The sequence below is a fragment of the Microtus ochrogaster genome, unplaced genomic scaffold (assembly GCF_000317375.1).
Source record: "Microtus ochrogaster isolate Prairie Vole_2 unplaced genomic scaffold, MicOch1.0 UNK58, whole genome shotgun sequence".
In the NCBI taxonomy this organism is placed as follows: Eukaryota; Metazoa; Chordata; class Mammalia; order Rodentia; family Cricetidae; genus Microtus; species Microtus ochrogaster.
Window position 1 is genome coordinate 1,929,093 of NW_004949156.1, and position 21,020 is coordinate 1,950,112.

Below are 21,020 nucleotides of genomic sequence, written 5' to 3' on the forward strand. Positions count from 1 at the left end.
AGCAAATTGGGGCATGACTTCCATTGAAAATCACAACGGCAAATCCACACATGGTGGCACACATTGGTAATCCACGGATTTGGGAGGCTCAAGTAGGAAGCTGGAAAGTTTGAGTCCAGCTGGGACTACAGAGTAAGGCCCTTGCTCAAAACAAACAAATTGTGAAACAAGTGAGAAAAGAAAGAAAATCAGCTAGATTTGAAAAACAAGCCAAAAAATCCTTTAACTAAAAATATGAAATGAAAGGGATATGCTCCAAGCCACACTAAAGTGAGTCTATTAGTGAGTCTCTCCGCTGCTGGGGTAGAACTCACAAACTTACAGTGACAAACTGCTGGCAACGTGTAAGCAAAGAGATAATATATACAATCCATGGCCTAGAAAGTCTACTCTAGGTGTCAACGTCTATATGAAAACTGCAGCAATAAGAAAGAGTGGAAAATCAGCTGTCTCTATTGACATGGGCAAATTCCCTAAGAATAACACTGAGCGAGAGAAGCCAGATCAAGGAATTCAGGGCTCAGACTCAAAATGCACCTGTTCATGCTTCTTTGTCTTTCCCTACCTCCTCTAATGTCTCAGACATCATCATTAAATAAAACTAAACTCTAGTGCTGGAGGTGGCAGATTTGTCTTAGAACTCTCAATAAGCATAGGAAATGATGATACTAAAACTTAGGGCACTTTATCTCAGTGGACAGGGAGACCCGTGTGACTATGCGTGGCAGGAAGGGGCTCTTGGAGGTTGCTGGTGTTCTGCTATTAGACTTGAGAAGAGATTACACCATATTCCCTTTGTAATAATTTGAGAAGATTTAATTCATTTTTATTATATTTTAAAGCAATTTTAAGCTTAAATATATTTTATCATATTTTTCTCCTCTCCTAATCGATTTTTTGAGAACTGTTTTTATTTTTCTTGTATGGGTGTTTGACCTGCATGCAGTGCCCTTGGAGGCCAGAAGAGGGCATCATATTTCCTGTGACTGGAGTGCTGGAATAATGGGGTCCTCTGAAAAAGCTCATCTTAACTGATGAGCCATCTCTCCAGCCTTCATTCATACTTCTTCAGGTGTCTTAACATTTCACAATGCAAAACCACATGGATTTTATGTATTAAGGTTTATTTCAAAGACAGAATTTCGAAATGGAGGGTAGATACTGAGTTACTCACCAGGGATGCAGCACAGAGAAACAAAGAGATTAAATACATATAAACCAGGGTAGTTAAGAGACATGTAGGATGGACTGAAAGGTTAAAAGATTCATCCACTAGCAACGCCAGAGAATGGAAGTAATGGGGTAATATTTGAAGGGATAATTGCTGAGAATTTTCCAGATCTGATGATAAATTGGAATCCAAGTACCTAACAGGATAAATAAAAATAAACCCAAACCCAGGAACATACAGCAAAGCTCCAGAGTACTGAAGAGAAAGAGGGGATGCTAAAAGCTCAAAGGAGATAAAAGAAACAATCTGCAGGAACTAAATTTAAGCGGACAAGGCAGCAGAGCTCTCCTTAGTACCAGTGGCCAGCTGTGGTGGTTCAGACTATAAATCCAGCACTCAGGAGGCAGAAGGAGGAGGATTTGGAAGTTGTGACCCATCTGCGCTGTATAGGAAGACCATGTCTCAAACAATCAAAAGCACCATAAGGGATATGAAAAAACTAGAAGTTTATACTTATCCCAAATGAGGACAAAATAAATAAAAGCCTAAAAAAGAATGGGCTTACTATCCTACACTCTGATTACGAAAGGATCAAGAACAAAATCAAAATTTGAATGGGGACATAAAAGGGATGGAACCAAAGAAACGCTGCTGGGGCTGGGTGCGGTGGCATATATACATAATGCCAACATTTGACAGGCTGAGGCAAGCATACTAAGGACCACCTTGGCTTACAGAAAAAGAGTAAGCCTCAACACAATGATACTGGATATGGAAATGAATATAATGGGTCAATAAATATGATTTGCTCTCAACTGTAAAGAAAACTACTAATTACTGTATGTTGAAGAAAATGAAAACTTTCAACAACAGAATTCAACATGATGAGCAAAGTCTCTAGGGATACGGTATTTGAAATCCTCATCACGGTTGAGAAATATTTAAAATATCAAATATATATATATGTATATACATATATATATGTTTTTAGAAAACCTTAGTTAATTATTTTTAAATGTAAAAGAAAAAATCACTAACTGAAAAAAAAATCCAATCAGTATTATTCTCAAATCCACAGGAGAATGAAGGAAGACTCAAACATCTGGATGTGTAGCTCTTATCCGCAAGCCTTGCATTTGGCAGCAGGACTTTCCAGGCCATACAGTGACATCCTATCTCAAGGATCAAAAGCAAAAACAGGGACGGGGAGGAGTAAATGGGTGAAGACAGACAGCTGTAGTTTCAGTTTCTAAAGAGTACAGAAAGTAACAATTCAATAGTTTTGATTTCTAAGCCTCCCAACAATTTGTCAAATTAAACGCATGATTATTATATGTGTTGAAAAACTGACAAAAGAATTAGTATAAATTTACTAAGTTTTATCAATCTAGCATCATTCCTCTTTTTTTTTTTTCATTCCTCTTTTTTTTAGTTTGTTTTGTTTTCTTAAAATGTTTTAAAATATCTGTTAATGGACAAAAATGTAAAAGTAAAAGGGGGGATTCTACCTACTAATATTTAAAAAGTTTTAATGGGCATGTGTATATGCATATTATGGCAAATGAAAAGTAACTTAGACAATAGCAGAATAGACCTGCACAGTTAACTGTCTTGAAAATAAGAGGGAAATAAAGCCCTAGATTAGATTAACTGCAATGTTTTGTACAAATGCACAGTGGAGCAGGCTTGGCTTGAGAGAGAGGATATTTTAGCATATGTTCTAAGAACCAGTGGTATAAAGAAGTTATTAGACTAAATTAAATAAACTCTCTGGCCAGAAGAGCAGGTGAATGTTTATGGCGAGGGACACGAGCCACTCTGCTGAGTTCATGCTATATCACACGAAGAATAACCTTTTGATCTCTATGGTGAGTGGTGATGTGGAATGCATCTAACACAGGGAGCTCAAAACTACCAAGTATGTAAGTCATACCAGGGCAGCGAGGCAGTTTAAACAGGGTGAATAAGACCCAGACAAACTGAGAGATGCCTCCTAGCATTGGAGACCTACAGATGACTTAGCACCATTGCTAGGGATGCTACTAAGAAAATGTTTGAAGCTGGGTGTGGAGGCACATGCCTATAACCCCATCATTCAGGAAGTAAAGGCAGGAGGGTCAGAAGTTCTAGTTCATTCATCCTTAGCTACATAGGAAATTAAAGGCTGCTTGAGATACGCAGGCCCTGTCTCAAAAAAAAAAAAAAAGTCAACAGCTTGGAATTCTATCTTTTCAAAAGAAAAGGAGAAAAGAGAAAGATTTCACACTGGGTGAAAAGACTAGGTGACCCCCATCCTTGAAGCCTTTTCCAGATCCAAAAATACCTAAAATTATGTCTCTCGTACAAGAGTAAAAAAAAAAAAAACCATATTAATACTACTACAATTATCGTAACCCCCAAGCCATCTACTTTTATTTGAACAGTGCTGCCCTGAGCATTCTCCACTGCGAGGAATAAAGGAGAAAGGGGTTCATCCCGAGAAGTGTTAAGCTAGCTTTAATATGCAGATGCCTTTGTCTAAAGAAGAGGGGTCGAGACTGCTATGGATATAGTTTGGGCAGAGGACACTTTGCAGGTTCAAGTCTCTGAACTCAGCCACTAGTGGCACGAAGAAGGGGGCTGTCAACCTACCAGCTGAGAAAAAATTTTAACTATGACTAGAAGTCTAAGCCGTTGACTATATTATCATCAGGTATTCTAAGAAGCGAGTTCCCATAGGTGATCAGGCAGTCCCTCCAATGTTAGTTATACAGAGTTAGGAACAGAGCTGGGCAGTACACACCTGCTAGTACACATGACAAGACATGTGTCTGATTTTACAGACCAAATATTACTTCTGTGACTTTAAACCAATGATTTGGTCTTTTTGTTTCCTTTCCTGATTCTGAAGCCTGAATCTAAGATTCAGCTGGAGCCTTGAGAATGTTAGGCAAAGTCGTTTATCACTGAGTTCTACCAACCCCTTTAATGTCTCTTGTATCATGTCCTACAATTTAGAGCGCCATAGTCTATTATAATTTGCAAATGCATCTGAAACAGATGTTTCCTGGGATAACTGGGACAAATCACCTCTCTCTCTTCCTCACACCCATATGTAACATGATACCATGAAGAGACAAGTAAAGACAGCCGCTCCGCCCTTCTCTGCCCAAGGATTCACTATGGAACACTGGGCATTTTAGTGACTAAAGAGAGAGTTTTAAGCTCAAATAAGTGCTGGAGTCAGCCAATCCCTGCACTAAACTTCAAGGATAGAAAATTTGACATTGACAACAAAAAAATAATATCCCCAAGGTGACAAAATCAATTTCTACCAATAGCTGAGATGGTTTAATCTTGTCTCATGGAAGTCTTGACCCCTAGTTTAGTTCAAGGTTCTTTCTACCTAATCAGGGTTCAAAAAGTGGAACTTTTGAGTCCTGTGTATTAAAATGTATGAGAAAAGATGTTAGAAAACATGGCAATTTTTCCAGGTGTGGTGGCTCATGTAATTGCATAAGGAGAAGGACTTTCATGAGTTCAAGATCAATTTAAAAGGACAATAGAGTTCTTGGCCAGCCAGGGATACATGACAAGATCCGGCCTCAACATAATATCTCTCCCCACAGAATGCATGGCAATTTTCGTTAACTAGGAATGTATGTCATATCACCTGTACTGAATGAAAAGAACTTACTTCCAATGCATAATACACAGGCTTGTCTCTGCCGAGTTTATAAGCCACAGTGGTCAAAAGGCCATGTTCAGAAAATACACACTGTAGGAAAGAGAAACAAAGATTTTAGTGTGGAAAAAATGTAAAGAATAGTATAAACCTTTTTTCCTTTGAGACACGGTTTTACTGTGTAGTCCTGGCTAGCCTAGAACTCACTAGACCCAGCTTGTCTTGAACTCAGAGATCTACCTGCCAAGTGCTAGGATTATAAAAGCATATACCACCATGCCCAGCTTAAGTGTAAAAAAATTTAAAGTTATAACAGAATGCTTATTCATAATAGTTTCATCAATAAAATAATAATTACTAAAACTAAGTCTTGGTCAATAAGAATACACTCAGACTGCTAAAAATTATTACTTATTTTAAATTAGATTTTCACTAAGAATCTGACATGATACTAAGTCTAGAATTTCCATTAACACAATCAAAAGGATACTAAAATATTAAAAAAGCACAGGACTCTTATTAGAATCCCCCCAATTTCATGATTTTCATCATTGCTATTGAACCAAGTTAAGCCATGATAAAGTTCAAGTAAAAGATGAAGACCGAAAAAGCACACTAATAATGAATTAGATCCAAGCATTATGTATATAAATGTAAAGACGACTTTTTATCAAAATGAACTTAGAAGAAAAACCAACCTTATGTCCTGTGTTACACAGTAAGAAGCACCCTGTTCCATACCTATAGGCGGAGGAAAAATGAACAGCATGACAATTCTATCAAAAGCAAACAGCAAAATATTAGTACTACCACTCTTCAAAGTGGACATTTAACCTAGTATGATAAAAGTCATTTTATGAAGCCTTTTAAAAAGTATTGAAAGCCAACAAATATAGCAATATTTTATTTGTGCTTTAATAAATAAAGCTTGCCTGAAGATCAGAGTGCAGTGCTAAGCCATTAGAGGCCAGGAAGTGGTGGCACATTCCTTTAATTCCAGGACTCAAGGCCACCCTGGATTATACAAGATTGATTTTTTTTTTGGTTTTTTTCGAGACAGGGTTTCTCTGTGGCTTTGGAGCCTGTCCCAGAACTAGCTCTGTAGACCAGGCTGGTCTTGAACTCACAGAGATCCGCCTGCCTCTGCCTCCCGAGTGCTGGGATTAAAGGCGTGCACCACCATCGCCTGGCTGATTATACAAGATTGAATAGAAGAGAAACAGAGCTCACACAAAGGTGATCCTAGCACTTGGGATCCCTCGCCTTTAATGCCAGCACTAGGGAAGTAGGGTCAGGAGTGACCTGACTAGGTGGAGAGAGGAATATAAGGTGGGAGGAGACAGGAGTTCAGTGTAGTCTGAGGTCAGTGGAGAAAGTTGCAGTCTGAGGTTTGGTGGGGAGCATTGCAGTCTGCAGTCACTCTGAGGATAGGACCACCCCTTTATCTGAGTCTTGGTAGAGGTAAGAGCTCTCTAATAGCTTGGCTGCTTTGCTTTTCTGATCTTCAGCTTGAACCCCAGTATCTGTCTCTGGGTTTTAGTCACAAGTCATGCTACACACATCACATACTAAATATTCCTTTTAAGAGTATTTTTTTACAAATTAGTCTAGAAGAAAATATATTGAGATTAATCAATGGGGAAAAATGCAGGTACAGGATTTAGCATTTAGTCAGTCATAGGCCAAGGGTGTGTCTGTAAAATATGACTGAAATACAACAAATTCTACACTCAGTCGCAATTAACTTTCTACCAGTCCTCACTGGGAGAAACAGCATGAGTAGCAGCCATTCACTAAAGAGCCAGCCAGCTTAGCTATGAGCTCAGAAAAACCACTATGTTCTGGCAGGGTGAAAGGGTAAGCATGGAATAACAGAAGGTATAGCCTGAAAACTAGGACAAAAGTCACCAACAAGGAAAAGCCATTTAAGGCTTTCTGCTCTCATTCTCTCTGCAGGATAACATATCCTAACAGTGGCGGAATAATCAAAGCCAGAACTCAGCATTGCTGATATGGAAGACTGAACTGACTTTGTGGCGGTTTATCGCTGCAAGTTTTGGATAAGCTTTGAACTCTGCCACAAATCAGACACTTGGACATAAGAGAGTTTTGACTTGGGTATGCAAGATCAGTTGCTAATACCAACTGATACAAGTAAGGGTCACAGAGAAATAGCTTTCTGGTTTGTTGTTGTTGTTTTTGCTTTGTTTTTTGAGACAGGGTATCTCTGTGTAGCCCTGGTTGTCCTAGCCTGGAACTTGCTCTATAGACCAGGCTGGCCTCGAACTCAGACAACAGTCTGCCTCTGTCTCCTGAGTGCTGGGATTAAAGGTATGCACCACCACCACATAACTGACAAACAGTTTTAAAGTGAGCAGAGATAACAAGGCTGCTATAACCACTGTTGACTGTGCCAAAACTGCCAGTTCCTGCCCCACAGGATCCTATGTTATGTGCTACCATGGTTATAACTGTGTTGGTGCCTAGCCTCCAAGCTGACAGAAGGATGATGGCAGAATCTATTACTATTACTATGATGGCTTCATTTTTCTTGGGCAATAAGCACAAACTATGCGCATTTTTCCTGAAAAATATTTTCTTCATACACCATAAGAGTAATAGTTACTTCAAAATATTCTATCTCTTTCCACCCAAGTGGATTTTTTTGGCTTGCTCAGTGAACAGGTGACACGTTCAAGAGGTATAGGACTACTGAATATTTAAGTTTGCACAGACACTTGTTAAACACACTAAGTGTGAGCAATATATTTACCACGCGAAGCACATGGCTTTCTCTACTTCTTTGCTGCCCATCACTAAGATGGAAACTGATTGTGTGTTTTCTTGTTGGGATTTTATTAAAAGTAGAAAGGCACTCAAGAAATATAAAAGGATACTCAGGAATATGGAGGAGGGTGTCTCAAAGAAGAGCTGCAGTTTACTAAAAAGATTTTATGCTTTTCTATTCGACTGTGTAGCCCTGGCTATCTTGGAACTCTCTATGTAGACTAGGCTGGCCTTGGAACTCACAGAGATCTGCCTGCCTCAACCTCTAGAGTGCTGAGATTAAAGGCATATAACAACAAGATAATTTTATGCTTTTAAAAAGCAAATGGTCCCAGCACTTGGGAGGCAGAGGCAGGTAGATATTTGTGAGTTCTAGGCTAGCCTGGTCCACAAGAGCTAATGCCAGGACAGGCTCCAAAGCTACAGAGAAACCCTGTCTCGAAAAACCAAAAAAAAAAGAAAGAAAGAAAGAAAGAAAGAAAGAAAAGAAAACAAACAGGGGGTCTGGAGAGATTGCCCAGCAGTGAAGAGCACTTGTTGCTTTTGCAGAGGACCTTGGTTCGATTCCCAGCACCCACATGGTAGTTCACAACAATCTGTAACACCAATTGCCAATTCCAAGTTACCTGATGCTCTTTTGATTCTATGTGTGCTAAGCACATATGAGGCACACAGACATACATGTAGGCAAAGCATTTACATAAAACAACTTATACTGGGGCTGGAGAGATAGCTGAGCAGTTAAGAGCTATTTTAACTGCTTCTTCCAGAGGTCCTGAGTTCAATTCCCAGCAACCACATGGTGCCTCACAACCATCTGTAATGAGATCTGGTGCTGCCTTCTGGCCTGCAGGCAAACATGTAGACAGAATACTGTATACATAATAAATAAATGAATCTTAAAAAAAAACCTTATAGTTAACTCCCTTCCCATTTCCCTGTGTGTGCAACACCTAACTTATCAGTGCTACAAACATGTTCTAAACACAACATCTTTTACCGGACCTCTTCCTTCCTTTGGCTAATCCTAAGCCTCTGCTCCTGGGTCTTCTCCCTTGACTCTCTGCAGTGTCCTGTGTACCCCTGCAGTGTCTCCTTCTGTTCCCATCCTCTGAGTCTGTAGTAGTAGGATATAATGGTTTATACCACGGGTTCATGGCCTCTAGCTGTCCCTTGCTTTGACCCAAGACTGTCATCACATTAACTGAGAACTCCAGCCACACCTCAATACCAGCTCATAAATGTTCAGAAGTTATCCATTTGCTATCGAGGAGAAAAAAAAAAAAAAAAAACAAAAAAAAAAAAAAAAAGGAAAAATCTTGGCCCTAACTAGCTTTATGGCATGTTTGTTGATGGTATGAATGAAATATCCCTCACTTACTCATGATTTGAACATTTGGTCCCCAGCTAGTGATGTGATTTTGCAAAGTTTATGGATGCTCTGGGAGGCGAGGCCTAGCTAGAGGATATATGTCACTGGATGTATGCCTTTGAATGTTATACTAAGTCCTCAACGTCCTCTGCTTCTTCTTTCTGTCTGCCATGATGGGAACTTCTCCAATACATGGTCATGCCACTACACTGTTCTTGTAAATAGCACCTGCCTCCACAGCCATGTTTTGTTTTTTATGCTGAGTAGCTCAGGCTGATACGGAGCTCACCATTTAGCCCAGACTATCTCCCAATTACCTGGAATATACAACTCAGCCACTGTGCTCATCTTGTCTTCTTTTCTACCATTTTCCTACCCTCAGCATCGCTACATTCCTATACTAAACCTTCCTATTTGTATCCTCAATAAGCGTCTGCTGCGCTCTCCAGGGTTGCTCTTTTGCGAAAGCATCTCCCTAGCAGCATAATGGTTTGATTTGCTAGTACTGGGATCAAGTCCAGGGGTCAGTGAACACTAGGCAAGTTCTCTACCGCTGACCTACATGCTGGGCCCACTTGCATCATCATTTATGATGGTTCTGGCCTCACTTTGAAAGCCAATAACATGACTCTAAAGTTTCTTATGTCGTGAAAGCTCTAGTTTATATACCAATAACTGGATATTTTATATACCAATAACTGGATATCTGTGTTGTTTCCCCTCAGGGTAAGAAATGTGAGATCAAGACTGTATGATTTTCTGTTTCCCTTCTCCAACCTGCAGTCACTACATTATTACTTACGTGTAATTAATTTATGGACTTGCCTGACAATGGGAAAGAGAGAAAGGCTATTTTACTGTGTCCCTACTATGTACTATCTATTGTGCTAGGTCACGGACAGATGGAGATAGCATCTGATTTACTAGCATTAGTGTTCCTGGCAAAGGAGGAAAGGGAAAAAAAAAAACAACAGCCTAGTTTTCTATGACTCCTGATTCGGTTGCTGGAACACTGATTCAAAGAAAATGTTTCCACACTTAAGTTGATTCAAGAGTTCTTCATAACCTGAGGTCATCACAGCCTACAAGGAATTCTCATCTATCCTCTTCCCGACAAACTTTCATTCAAAAGAGTTTACTCATTTGCACGAGGGAGGCTGACCCTGCTGAGCAGCGTTTATTTTAGGGCTGCTAGATATTTCATTATTTGCAGAGAAAAAAGTTAATCACCTCAGTCAAAAATAAAGAAGTCATCATGGTAGTACGTGCCTGCAATCCCATCATTATTATCCCAGAACTAGTAAGATAAGGACAGGGGCATCATAGCAAGTCCAAGGATAGACTGAGCTCTAAGAGACTTTGAAAAACAACCCAACCAACCAATAAAATATCTGATGAGAAGGTGTAATGATACATGTCTATAATCTTAACACATGGGAGACCGAGGCAGAAGAATGATACATTTCATGGCAGACTGAGATGCGTAGCAAGTTCCAGACGAATTAGGCTACACAGCAAGACCTTGTCTCCAAAAAAACAACAAAACCAAAACCAAACAAGAACAAGCAAAAAACTTCAAAAACAAAAGAAAAGAAACAACAAATCCAAAACCAATTAACAAAAACCCTTGATGACAGACTTAGGAAATTCTCATGAGAATGATTAGAGATCCAGTCTTCTATGTTTCTGGAAATATTTTCTCCACAGAACAGACAGTACAGCATAGTAGTTTAGAGCCACAACTAAGGAATACAATGAATTAAGGTACAATTATTGTGCCTCTGAATTACTAGATTCAGGACATTACATAAATTAGTTATCCTCTCTAAATCTTAGTTACCCAGCATAAAATAGGAATAAAAGGATTCTATATAATAAGATTAATGTTAATGAGTAACATCTCAGGTATATGAACCATTACATATAACACAAGAGCCATTGCCTGAAAATGTGTTATAATTGTCACTATTACTTCAGCTCTTGGGACATATTGTTTCTGCCATTTAATATATGCCATGGGATAGGGACTTTTTTAATAAAACAAATTAAGAGAAAATTATATGAGGAAAATATTATTGAGTCTTCATTTCTTTCATCCTTTCTGTTAGTCATCATCTGTTCCACTTCAGATGAGGGAGAAAGCAAGACAATGGCATTAAATAGCCTAAAAAATATTCTTTGAGATTGGTTATAGGTAGAGAAAACTGAGCAGGATAATACACTGAAAATTATAATTTGTATTAAGGCTTCTTCTCATTTCTTCACAATGCTACCAATCTAGCTTTAAAAAAGGAATAGATATGACCTCGGGGTAAACAACAAAACAAAATCCTGAAATGTGGGGAGCTGAGACCGAGAGATTTCCATGAATTTCTGAGCAGTCTTAAGCTACCTAGAGTGAGGTTCAGGAGGTGAGAGTCAGGCCCATCTCAAAACTACTAAAACCAAATGAAAACTGAAAGAAAAATTCAGAACTGGGGGTGTAGTTAACTTGGCAGAATGCTAGCCTAATGTGCATGAGGTCCTGGGTTTAATCCCCAAACTGCATAAAACTGGGTGTCATGAGAGATGCCTGTAAATCTAGTACTTGAGAATTTAAGACAGGAGGATCAGGAGTTTTAGGCCAGCATGGGCTAAGAAGACTCAAGGTAGAAAGAGAAAGGGAAAAACAAATTATAAAAATACTGTGTATGTCCACACGAAGACACTGAAGTATTGCAGTTTGGCTGAATTTGAAAAATATGTCCTCACTTCCTCCTTTAAAGCACCAAGGGAGAGGAGGAAAGAAAACAATGATGCTTTCTCAGCCGCTTTTCTAGACTCACGTATTTTTGGCCTGTCCATCCTGGAAGCACATTTGTCCCACCAGAGCAGCAGACTGGTCCCCCAAACACTGAAATGATAAATGACAATGAAGAATACTGAGCCATAGGTTTATTTTTGTGGATTTTAATCCACCAAGGAGTGAGATATCTATGCCTTACATTTCCTCCCATTGGCATTCCCCCCATTTATTAATCAAGATAAAAGGCATAAGGGAGAATTAAAATTTATTTTCCGCTGGGCGATGGTGGCGCACGCCTTTAATCCCAGCACTCGGGAGGCAGAGGCAGGCGGATCTCTGTGAGTTCGAGACCAGCCTGGTCTACAGAGCTAGTGCCAGGACAGGCTCCAAAGCCACAGAGAAACCCTGTCTCGAAAAACAAAAACAAAAAAAAATTATTTTCCTCCCCCCTTCCTCCCTCCCTTCCCCTCCGTCTCTGTCTCTGTCTCTATCTCTCTATCTCTATCTCTTCCTTCCTTCCTTCCTTTCCTTCCTTGAAACATAATCTCACGTAATGCACACAGGCCTCTATCTCACTATGTGCCTGAGGCTAGACTTAAAAGTCAACTCACTATGTGCCTGAGGGTAGACTTAAGTTAACTCACCACGTGCCTGAGGGTAGACTGAAAGTTAACTCACTAAGTACCTGACGCTAGACTTAAATTTAGCCCCCCAAAGTGTTGGGTGTGCACTGCATCTCCACACCAGACTTCAAATTTCCTCAGAAGATTTTCAGTGACCTACCCTGAGTGGCAGAAGAACAAGAAGTGGCCGGTGTTGCTCCTCTTTCTTGCCCTCCCCAGTTCAAGGAGAAAGGATTAAGACAGAGAGGGGAAGCCACAACATAGGATAGAGGTGGAGGTGGGATGGGGGGCATGACAGGATTATATTTGGTACTGACTGATACTTACCCCAGATATTGGCACACCTTCCAAGGCCCCGGCTTTCTGATAAAAATTTTAAAAAGGGTTAGGAACAGTCACAAATTTTGGCTCTACTAACATAACCACTATAGGAACAAACAAGAAGAGCAGCATGCTGAAGGATGTGAGTGGACAGGACAAGAGCAAGTGTTTAACTACATGAGCAGGACAAAGACAGAGTCTAGAAGTAGTCATAGATATGACCAGAAGAGTCGCGGCCTTGGAAATGGAACATGAACACACTGGACTAGCAGTCAGAAGACATAAGCTCTACTCCTGGTTAGTCAGTGTTAGGCATCAAGCAGGCTGCTGAATCGCTCTACACAACTTAAAAATGCCTCCTGGGCAATGTGATCACAGATCAAAATTAGTGCTTTGCTATCATTGCTGCAATTATGAAACAACCAACGTATTTGTAAATAGCTATCAAAGTAGCATGGAACATAGTTTCCGAAAGCCTGTGTTGTATCAGCTCTTCTTTCTACTCAAACTGCTTTGAAGAACCAAGATATGTATTCAAAAAAAGTTCAATTTAGAAAAGTAACAGTTAATTTATGAATGATGCTTCTTATTTCAATCGGTATGGCCTGCAAGAAGCAAAGTGAGATTTGAGTGGCTGCCAAAACTTTATACAATAGTTTTTGAAGAAACATCACAAGGCTGAGGAGATACTCGGTGCTACAGCGATTACCTAGCCTAGGCTGGGCCCCAGGTCTGGTTCCCACGGCCACAGCAGGGAAACATCATGACAGAGCAATTTCAAATGATATTAAGGAAGTAGAAAAATTAAGGAATGTAATCCCGAAAAAGAGGAGCATAGCAGAAAGAACACTAACTGAAAACCTTCAGACTGTCTCCTTTGCCTACCATTTATTAGCAAATGGCCCTGGGACCTGTAGTTCCCTGTCTGTTAACATGAAGAAGGTAACACTAGTACCCTTCTCATATATAGAGATATATGGAAGCCCTTATCAAAACAGAAAACACCCTCTAGATTCTTACTATTTCTTTTTTTTTTTTTCATGCTTTCCAGTTAATAAAATACTGGCTATTTTTCAAGGGTGGACTTCTAGTGCTAGGGATCAAACCCAGCACCTACTAAAAAGTAAGTAAGTCCTTTACTGCTGAGCTACATTCCCTACCTAAGACCTGATGCTTTATTTATTGTATACATTCTTTGAAAATGAGCCTGGATACTACTAAGGATTAGACTACATTTGAACTTGATAATTTATTGTAAGAAGTCTGTTTATCCCTTCAAAATGATCACATTTTAAAGCGATCTAAGGAGTGTTCAGGCATGTAAAGCGCTCTGTTTTCTTTATGGGGAGAGGCTTCTGGAGGATTCCAGGAGGGTCCTCTGAGGAAGCATGCAGAAAAAATAACAGTGCATTTCCAACTAACTGGTCCGAAACATTGGGCAAGACATCAGAGAAGATGGATATTTAGGATATTAAAAAAACACTTCTAATTTCCCTACTATGCTCAAGACCAAAGTACGTCACGATTATACTCTGCAGTAAGTAGCATCCAAATCTCCAGAAAACTCCCCCAGAATTTTAGAAACATTTATTTTAATCTTAGGGAAAACACATAAACAAGATTCTGCTTCCTTGAAAAATATAAAACATGACTATAGCTTATAATATTTTAGAAGGTTATGCAAATTCTAGATCCATTTGTTTAGTGAATGGACTTGAGCTTGTCTGAGAACCAATGGAAATGCACTGTATCTTTTCAAAATGAACGGGTGGCATAACCGGTGGGTAGCCTACTCACCAGACTATGAGAGATTTTCTATAGTCAGCAAGGGGGAGAGAGGGGGGACAGAAGCATAATATTTTAAGTGCAAGAGAAAACTAGGCCAATTAAATAAATGTTTTATTTCTACCATTCTCCGAAGCTCTTTCAAAAATAGCCTCTTCTGCTCTGTCCCAAGCGAATGTGCGATCAATATGGAACTCTGAAAGCGCTATAGCTGAGCAGTGGCAACACCTGCCTTAAGCAACTCCCTAAAAAGCCCTACTCGTATGCAGAGCACTTAAAATTCTTACTCAAGCATTATCTAGAGCACCTGGCATCCAACTCTATTTTTATTAACTGTCTGAATGGAGTTCCTACTATTTTTCATGAAACAGCTAGTTTTGAAGCCTCCTTAAACTTATTCTTAAGTTTTATCATGAACTTCAATTTTGTGCGCTTAAATAAATACCAGTTCAAACCCTCTTAAAGGTTTCTATTCCTGACACTTGGCTACAGATTTTCAGTGACACTAAGCATACTTACTTTTCTCCCTCTGGGAGAAATGAAATGCCCCTTTTATGGAAATTGCCTTAATTAGCAAAGCGATTTAGAAACAGACTCTTTACTTTCAGTTTCTTTGTTAGATGGTTGCAAACTGACAAAGAATGAACTATATAACAATGGTCCAGCCACTGGACGGGATTAACTAGGGAAAAGAACGCCATTATGATGGGGGTAGCACCTGCTCTAAATCAAAGGCAGACGGCACAGCTACTACAGTTACATGGAAGGATAAACTGGCCTAAACATTCCCACACCACTCCTGAGAGTTAGGTTACTGACTGATAATATTTAAAAATATTAATATTCAAAAGACAAAACAGTATTACTGAAAGAAAAGCAGACTCAAGTTTATAAATATAAAAACAACTGGTAGTAAGAACTTGAAGTTTTTAGTTATAAAGCCATTTAAAAACATTAAAAGAAGAATTTAACATTAACATTAACAACGAAAGTCCCAAATCCCAAACTATAAAACATAATAGAGTTGACTGTTGGATTCGAAACGGCAAAGGTCTTTCTTTTTTAATAAAATCCCCTGCCCCTACTATTGATTTTTACCATTAGGCCATAGATCTCAGAAGAACTCCGGACACTGGGAAGAATTTCCATTGGAATTCCAAAAAATCTGAAAAATAATAGCTTTGGGTATATAACACTGTTTGGAATAAACACGTAGAGACGTTTTTAAACATAATTAGAAAATAAGTGCATGTGAGCATACACGTCAATAGTGGTAAACATATTTGTCAAGAGAACATAGCTGTGTGTTTGGGTATTTAACAGTCTAACCTTGAAAACCAAATCGTAACAAATTTTAAAGCATACTCAGAAACCAAAGAACTTTTCTAAAAGAGGCTAATGCATAAAGGATACCTAATTCGACCTGTTGATTCTATGCGCCATAGCTATGTTTCGTGCGATGACTCAGCAGGTCAAGGCACTGACTACCAAACATAAGGACCAGAGCTTGATTCGTGGAATGCAAAGGGCAGGAGAAAACTGACTCAGACAGGTACCCTCTGGCTTACGTAGGCACTCCACAGCCCTTGTGTCCCTGAAAGGGAGTGTGTTCACAGACACTTAAAGTAAAACACAGGGAAGGAAGCCTGCCCGCGCCCCTCCCCCACCTGCGGCAAGTAGGGGAGCTGCGGCTGACCCATACTAACTGCAGCGCCCAGGAAAGTGGGCCTCGCAGCTCAACTGGGCGGCACAGGAAAGCTGACATTGTAGAGAGGAGAGAAGGTGAACCATCCACCTTGGGAGCTGGGGAGATCTGGCCCAGCCCCTGGGCAAGGGAGAGATCCCAGCCGCACCTGCCCCCCCCACACACACACTGCCTCTAGCTGCCTGTAGTAGTTGGGAGTGTTGGCCCTGAGGTCGTAAGACATAGTGAGAGTGGTCCTTGCCCCTAACTAGCAGCAGCACTGAGGAGAGTGGCTCTTGCCCCTCCCTGGGCAAACCTAAGGTGTGTGTGTGGGGGGGGGGGAGGATGGGGAGTGGCAATATTGGAGAGCTCACCCTGGTGGTAAGGACCTGGAGAGCTGGTAAGGCTGATCAACCCTGCAGCTACCCAGGTCCAGAACCAGGGCTATGAGGTGGCCCATTCAACATCCACACTACAGCTTCCATGATGAGATTTTTCTCTTTTATATTCCTTCTCAAATTTTATTTTATTTTATTTGGAGGGGCTTTGCAAGGGCAGAGGGTGGATATGAAGGGATGAAAGAGATGAATGAGATCGAGATCCATGATGCGAAAGACACAAAGAATAAATAAAACATTAAAAAAAAACCCACACAATAGAAGCTGCCTGTGGTGGTGGTTCATACTTAGAATCCCAGAACCAGTGAAGCTGATGCACAGGAATCACTATGAATTCATTAGCCTAGACCAAAAAAATGCCTCCCAAAACAACAAAACAAAAACCCACATACAAACACAGACTAGCGTACTGTAGTTGAAATATAATAACTGTTAGTATAGGAAGATTTAGAAACTCAGTAAATAGTGTATACGAAAGTGTATAGGGAGACCTGCATTGAGGCCAAAACATAACTTACTCGCAGAGCTCTTTATCCCATTCCAAAGAATGAATGTTAAAAAGCATCGTCCTGCTTGCATTTGTTACATCTGTACAGTGGACACCCCCATTGATTCCTCCTGTCAAACTCTGGACAGAACGAAAGGGACACGTTAACTCTGAACGAATCTGCAAGTTGTATTTATATATCATCAAGGGCAATTATTACCAGCAGAGCACATAAAAAAATGGAAGAACCAAACATTTCAATTACTGAGGCTTCTGCAGCATTCGACAGAAATACAATCTGAGCTACACATGTAATTTTGCAATGTCTGGTAGCTGGACCAGCTAGATGGCGCATCAGGAAAAGGCACATGCTGCCAACCTTGATGGACCCGAGTTGATTCCTGGAACCCACACAGTAGAAGAGAGAACTGTGTGGAGAACTGACTGCCACAAGTTGTCCTCTGCCCGCCACACACGTCACGGCAGGCACTCACCCCCCCCATACACACAAAGGTAATTTTAAAACATTGAAAACACACAAAGAAATAGAACTATAAATTGTACCCGTAATTCCTATATTCATATTATTTAGTCGATACATTCAAAATAACATTTGAACATATAATCAATAAAATATTATTAATACATTTTATCTTCTCTTTTGTCTTAAATCTGTAGAATCCAGAGTGGATTTTATATTCACAATATACTCTAGTTTGGATTGACAACCTCATGTGGCTACTTTCATGCAATTCTAGTTAATTTCCGATTTTAAAAAAAAAGTATTGTTTTTAATCTTCTATCTTTGGAAAATTCAGAGTCTTATAAAATTTGACGAGGTGGAATGTTACCTCCAACGGTTTACGGAAAACCTTTTACATGCATGTTTTCTCTTTCAATTACACATCTTTTTGTGCACATCCTAAAAGCAGAGTTTTAAGTCCTCTATAACACCTTCAGAAGCAATGCTGACATCCTTCACATGGAAACAGTAAGAGGTAAAAAAAGAACAAAGGGAGACAAACAGCATCCCACTGGGCATAGTCCCAAAATGTGCCCTCCTGTCTGCTGCAGCTCCTAGTTCCCATATCCTTTGTCATTCAGCTTTGAGGCAATTGCTAGAGCTACTCATTCAACTGTAAAAAAACAGTTGGCCTCTACAGAACATAAAGTATGCCTTCCCTGGCCAGGTACAGGACAGGGTGGTGAAGGCAACCCTTCCAGAAAGTATTGTGAAAGACCTGCTTTACGGAGTCCATAAATGAGAATAAGACAATACTGGCTTGAAGCTCCCCCAGATGGTGAAAAAGTTCCTCATATAGTATTTGTGGAGTAATGTGTTTGGAATTATGTGAGTATAGTTGAAGCAAGATCAGCACAAAAGTGTACGATCTTACAGTTGGCTTACTGTTGGAGATGTTAATCACAGTATTGATTGTTTTGGGACACATTAACAAAACTGGCTATAATAAATGTAACAGGGATAAAAAGGGAGAGAGAATAGGAACCACAAAAGGACATATACTTTAAAGATATATATTGTGGGGCTAGAAAGACGGCTCTGCAAAGACCATTTGCTGCTCTTCCAGGGGACCCAGGTTCAAGCACCAGCACCCACACTTGCGTTCACAACTGTATCAACTCTAGTCCCAAGGAATCTGACACTCTCTTCTGGTCTCAGAAGACACTGCATACACATGGTGTACCTAGATAACTACAGGCAACATACCAACTACAGGCAACATACCCATAAACACAAAATAATGAAATAATTTTTAAAAAATCAAAAGATTTGCAAGCCAGGTGTTATAGCATACACATTTAATTTCAGCATTTGGGAAGCAGAGGCAGGTGGATGTCTATGGTCTACATAGCAAGTTCTAGCTAGGTCACCCAAGGCTACAAAGTGAAATCCTGTTAGAGAGAAAGAGAGATAGACAGACAGACATAGAGACAGAGATAGATTGGAAGTCACTGGATATAGTGACACATGTCTGCATCTCAGGATTCAGGAGACAGATGTCAGAGGATTGGACAAGTTCAAGTCTAATAGGGTCTATGCAGTAAACTTCAGGCTGGCCAGGTCTATATCCTGAGATGTTATCTCAAAAGGCCAAAACAGAAAAATAATGTGTCATATAAATATCTAAACTGTTCATTTCTACTGACCCGTGTTCATCTCTGGACAAAACATAACATAAACTTCTGTTATGATTTTCTTTCATATCCTGGCATGATTTCACAAGAGAAAGCTATAAACATTGACTATGAAGGAGAAAAGTAGCTGAGGCATTTTTACTGTATAAAATAGTTATTTCTTCTAAGAAATGGCTGCTGTGATAGAATGAAATGATGGGTATGAGAGAAAAGCTACCTAAATTACTTTCCCAAGTGATAAGAGCTATGAAATATGGTTTTGGTAACTACCTTCTGCTGTCACTCAAATAAAACAAGAAAAGAAAGAAGGGAAGTCGACAAAATTGCCTCTCAAATGGAGAAAGACATTCTGCTGCTTCGAGTAGTTTTTTCCTCAATAATGATGCTAAATTAGATTCCAAATGTTGGTAAAAAAAAATAATAGGTAGGACAGTTAAAAAAAATCCCCCAAAACATTCTCTGTGCATACATTACATTGAAACATACCCAAATGAGCCATGAATCAATGGTCCCAAAAAGAGCTCTATTTTCTTCAACAGCCTTTTGAACCTTTCTCACATTGTCAAGGAGCCAGCGAAGTTTCACTGCACTGAAGTAAGTGCTAAGCGGAAGGCCTGTCTTGGACTAAAACAGTTATAAAGTTCGGTCAGGAAATTGTACTCACCACAGTTTAAAACAAAACCTCTAAAGAAAACAACTCAGCAAAATACAAATTGACTTAGTGTCTCTAAAAGCAACCCCATAGGCTTTCAAACGAAAGTACTTTTCCTTTCCCATGGTGCAAAAAAGCATGTTCATGACCAAAGAGCACAGCGGCTATGTTTGCAGTTCAAAGAGTATCCACGTAAGCAAAGTAAAGAGACAACGACATGACACATCATCTTCCTATTAGATGGTGACCGTGCGAGGTCGTTTCACAGTAAACTGCCTACCTGCAGATCCTAAACCAAAATTCTGCACTTGATTGTTCTTTTCATGGTAGACTGTGAATTTAGCAGTAATAAATTAATAACAACAGCAAGATTATTTTGAAACACATAAATGAATAACATACTATATCTATCTATACTTACATGCGCAGACAGGCAGACATATTCAAATATCAGAGTAATACAAACTTAGTGGAAAATAAATGCAGCAAAGCTAAATGACATGCCAGATTAAAGCAATATAGAACTGCTGTACATAAGAAAGCAGCTGGCTAACGTCAGCAAATCCAATGAGTGAAGAAAAGGACTGGGGAAAGGCTAAAGGGTAAAAATGAACTCGTGTGCTTATTGATCTTTCTTGAGAATAGGTGAGGTCCAATTATTGTTAGCATATTAAATATTAAATTTCTTTATAAAGTTCAAATAAAGGGATTAAAGATATAATTGAAGTAATATAAAAATGATGCAATTAGTTTTCTCTCCTAATCCTATTCCTTATTCTTATCAGATGAATATACTTCATGAGAAAACGCAAATCACATTTGATGCGCTGTACTGGTACATGCCTATTTTTATGATTTTTTAAGAATGCTGACGAGCCCTGAGCAGCTGTAGGCAGGCAGCGAGTTCTGGGAGCAGCCAGTCCCATTGCAGAGACTTGCGGGTTCCCAAGAGAGCCACCCAAGTGGGCGGGTGTGAGCCTGGCAGGTCCGGATCCACTAGCGGGTTCCCGGTGCCCAAACTCTGGAGCCGCTTGCAGCAGTGTTGAGGCAGGAGGACAGGAGACAGAGACATGGAACAGACACAGCATGTTGAATATTTATTCAGGGGGTTATGGAGGGGAAAGGGAGAAGGGG

General features: G+C 39.8%; 1 protein-coding gene across 2 annotated transcripts in view; it reads right to left on the reverse strand.

The window, feature by feature from the left end:
• Gk (glycerol kinase) overlaps window positions 1–21,020 on the reverse strand; it is an 80,226-nt gene that overhangs the window by 18,922 nt on the left and 40,284 nt on the right. The window contains exons 6-13 of one of the 2 annotated variants that reach the window (XM_005369737.2): window positions 19,721–19,858; window positions 17,109–17,218; window positions 15,607–15,673; window positions 14,521–14,538; window positions 12,730–12,765; window positions 11,820–11,887; window positions 5,534–5,576; window positions 4,848–4,928 (exon numbers count right to left, since the gene is read on the reverse strand). In XM_005369737.2, coding sequence (XP_005369794.1) covers window positions 4,848–4,928; window positions 5,534–5,576; window positions 11,820–11,887; window positions 12,730–12,765; window positions 14,521–14,538; window positions 15,607–15,673; window positions 17,109–17,218; window positions 19,721–19,858 — 561 coding nt within the window. The remainder of the gene's footprint in view (window positions 1–4,847; window positions 4,929–5,533; window positions 5,577–11,819; window positions 11,888–12,729; window positions 12,766–14,520; window positions 14,539–15,606; window positions 15,674–17,108; window positions 17,219–19,720; window positions 19,859–21,020) is intronic. The other variant, XM_013354670.2, reaches the window with a different exon arrangement.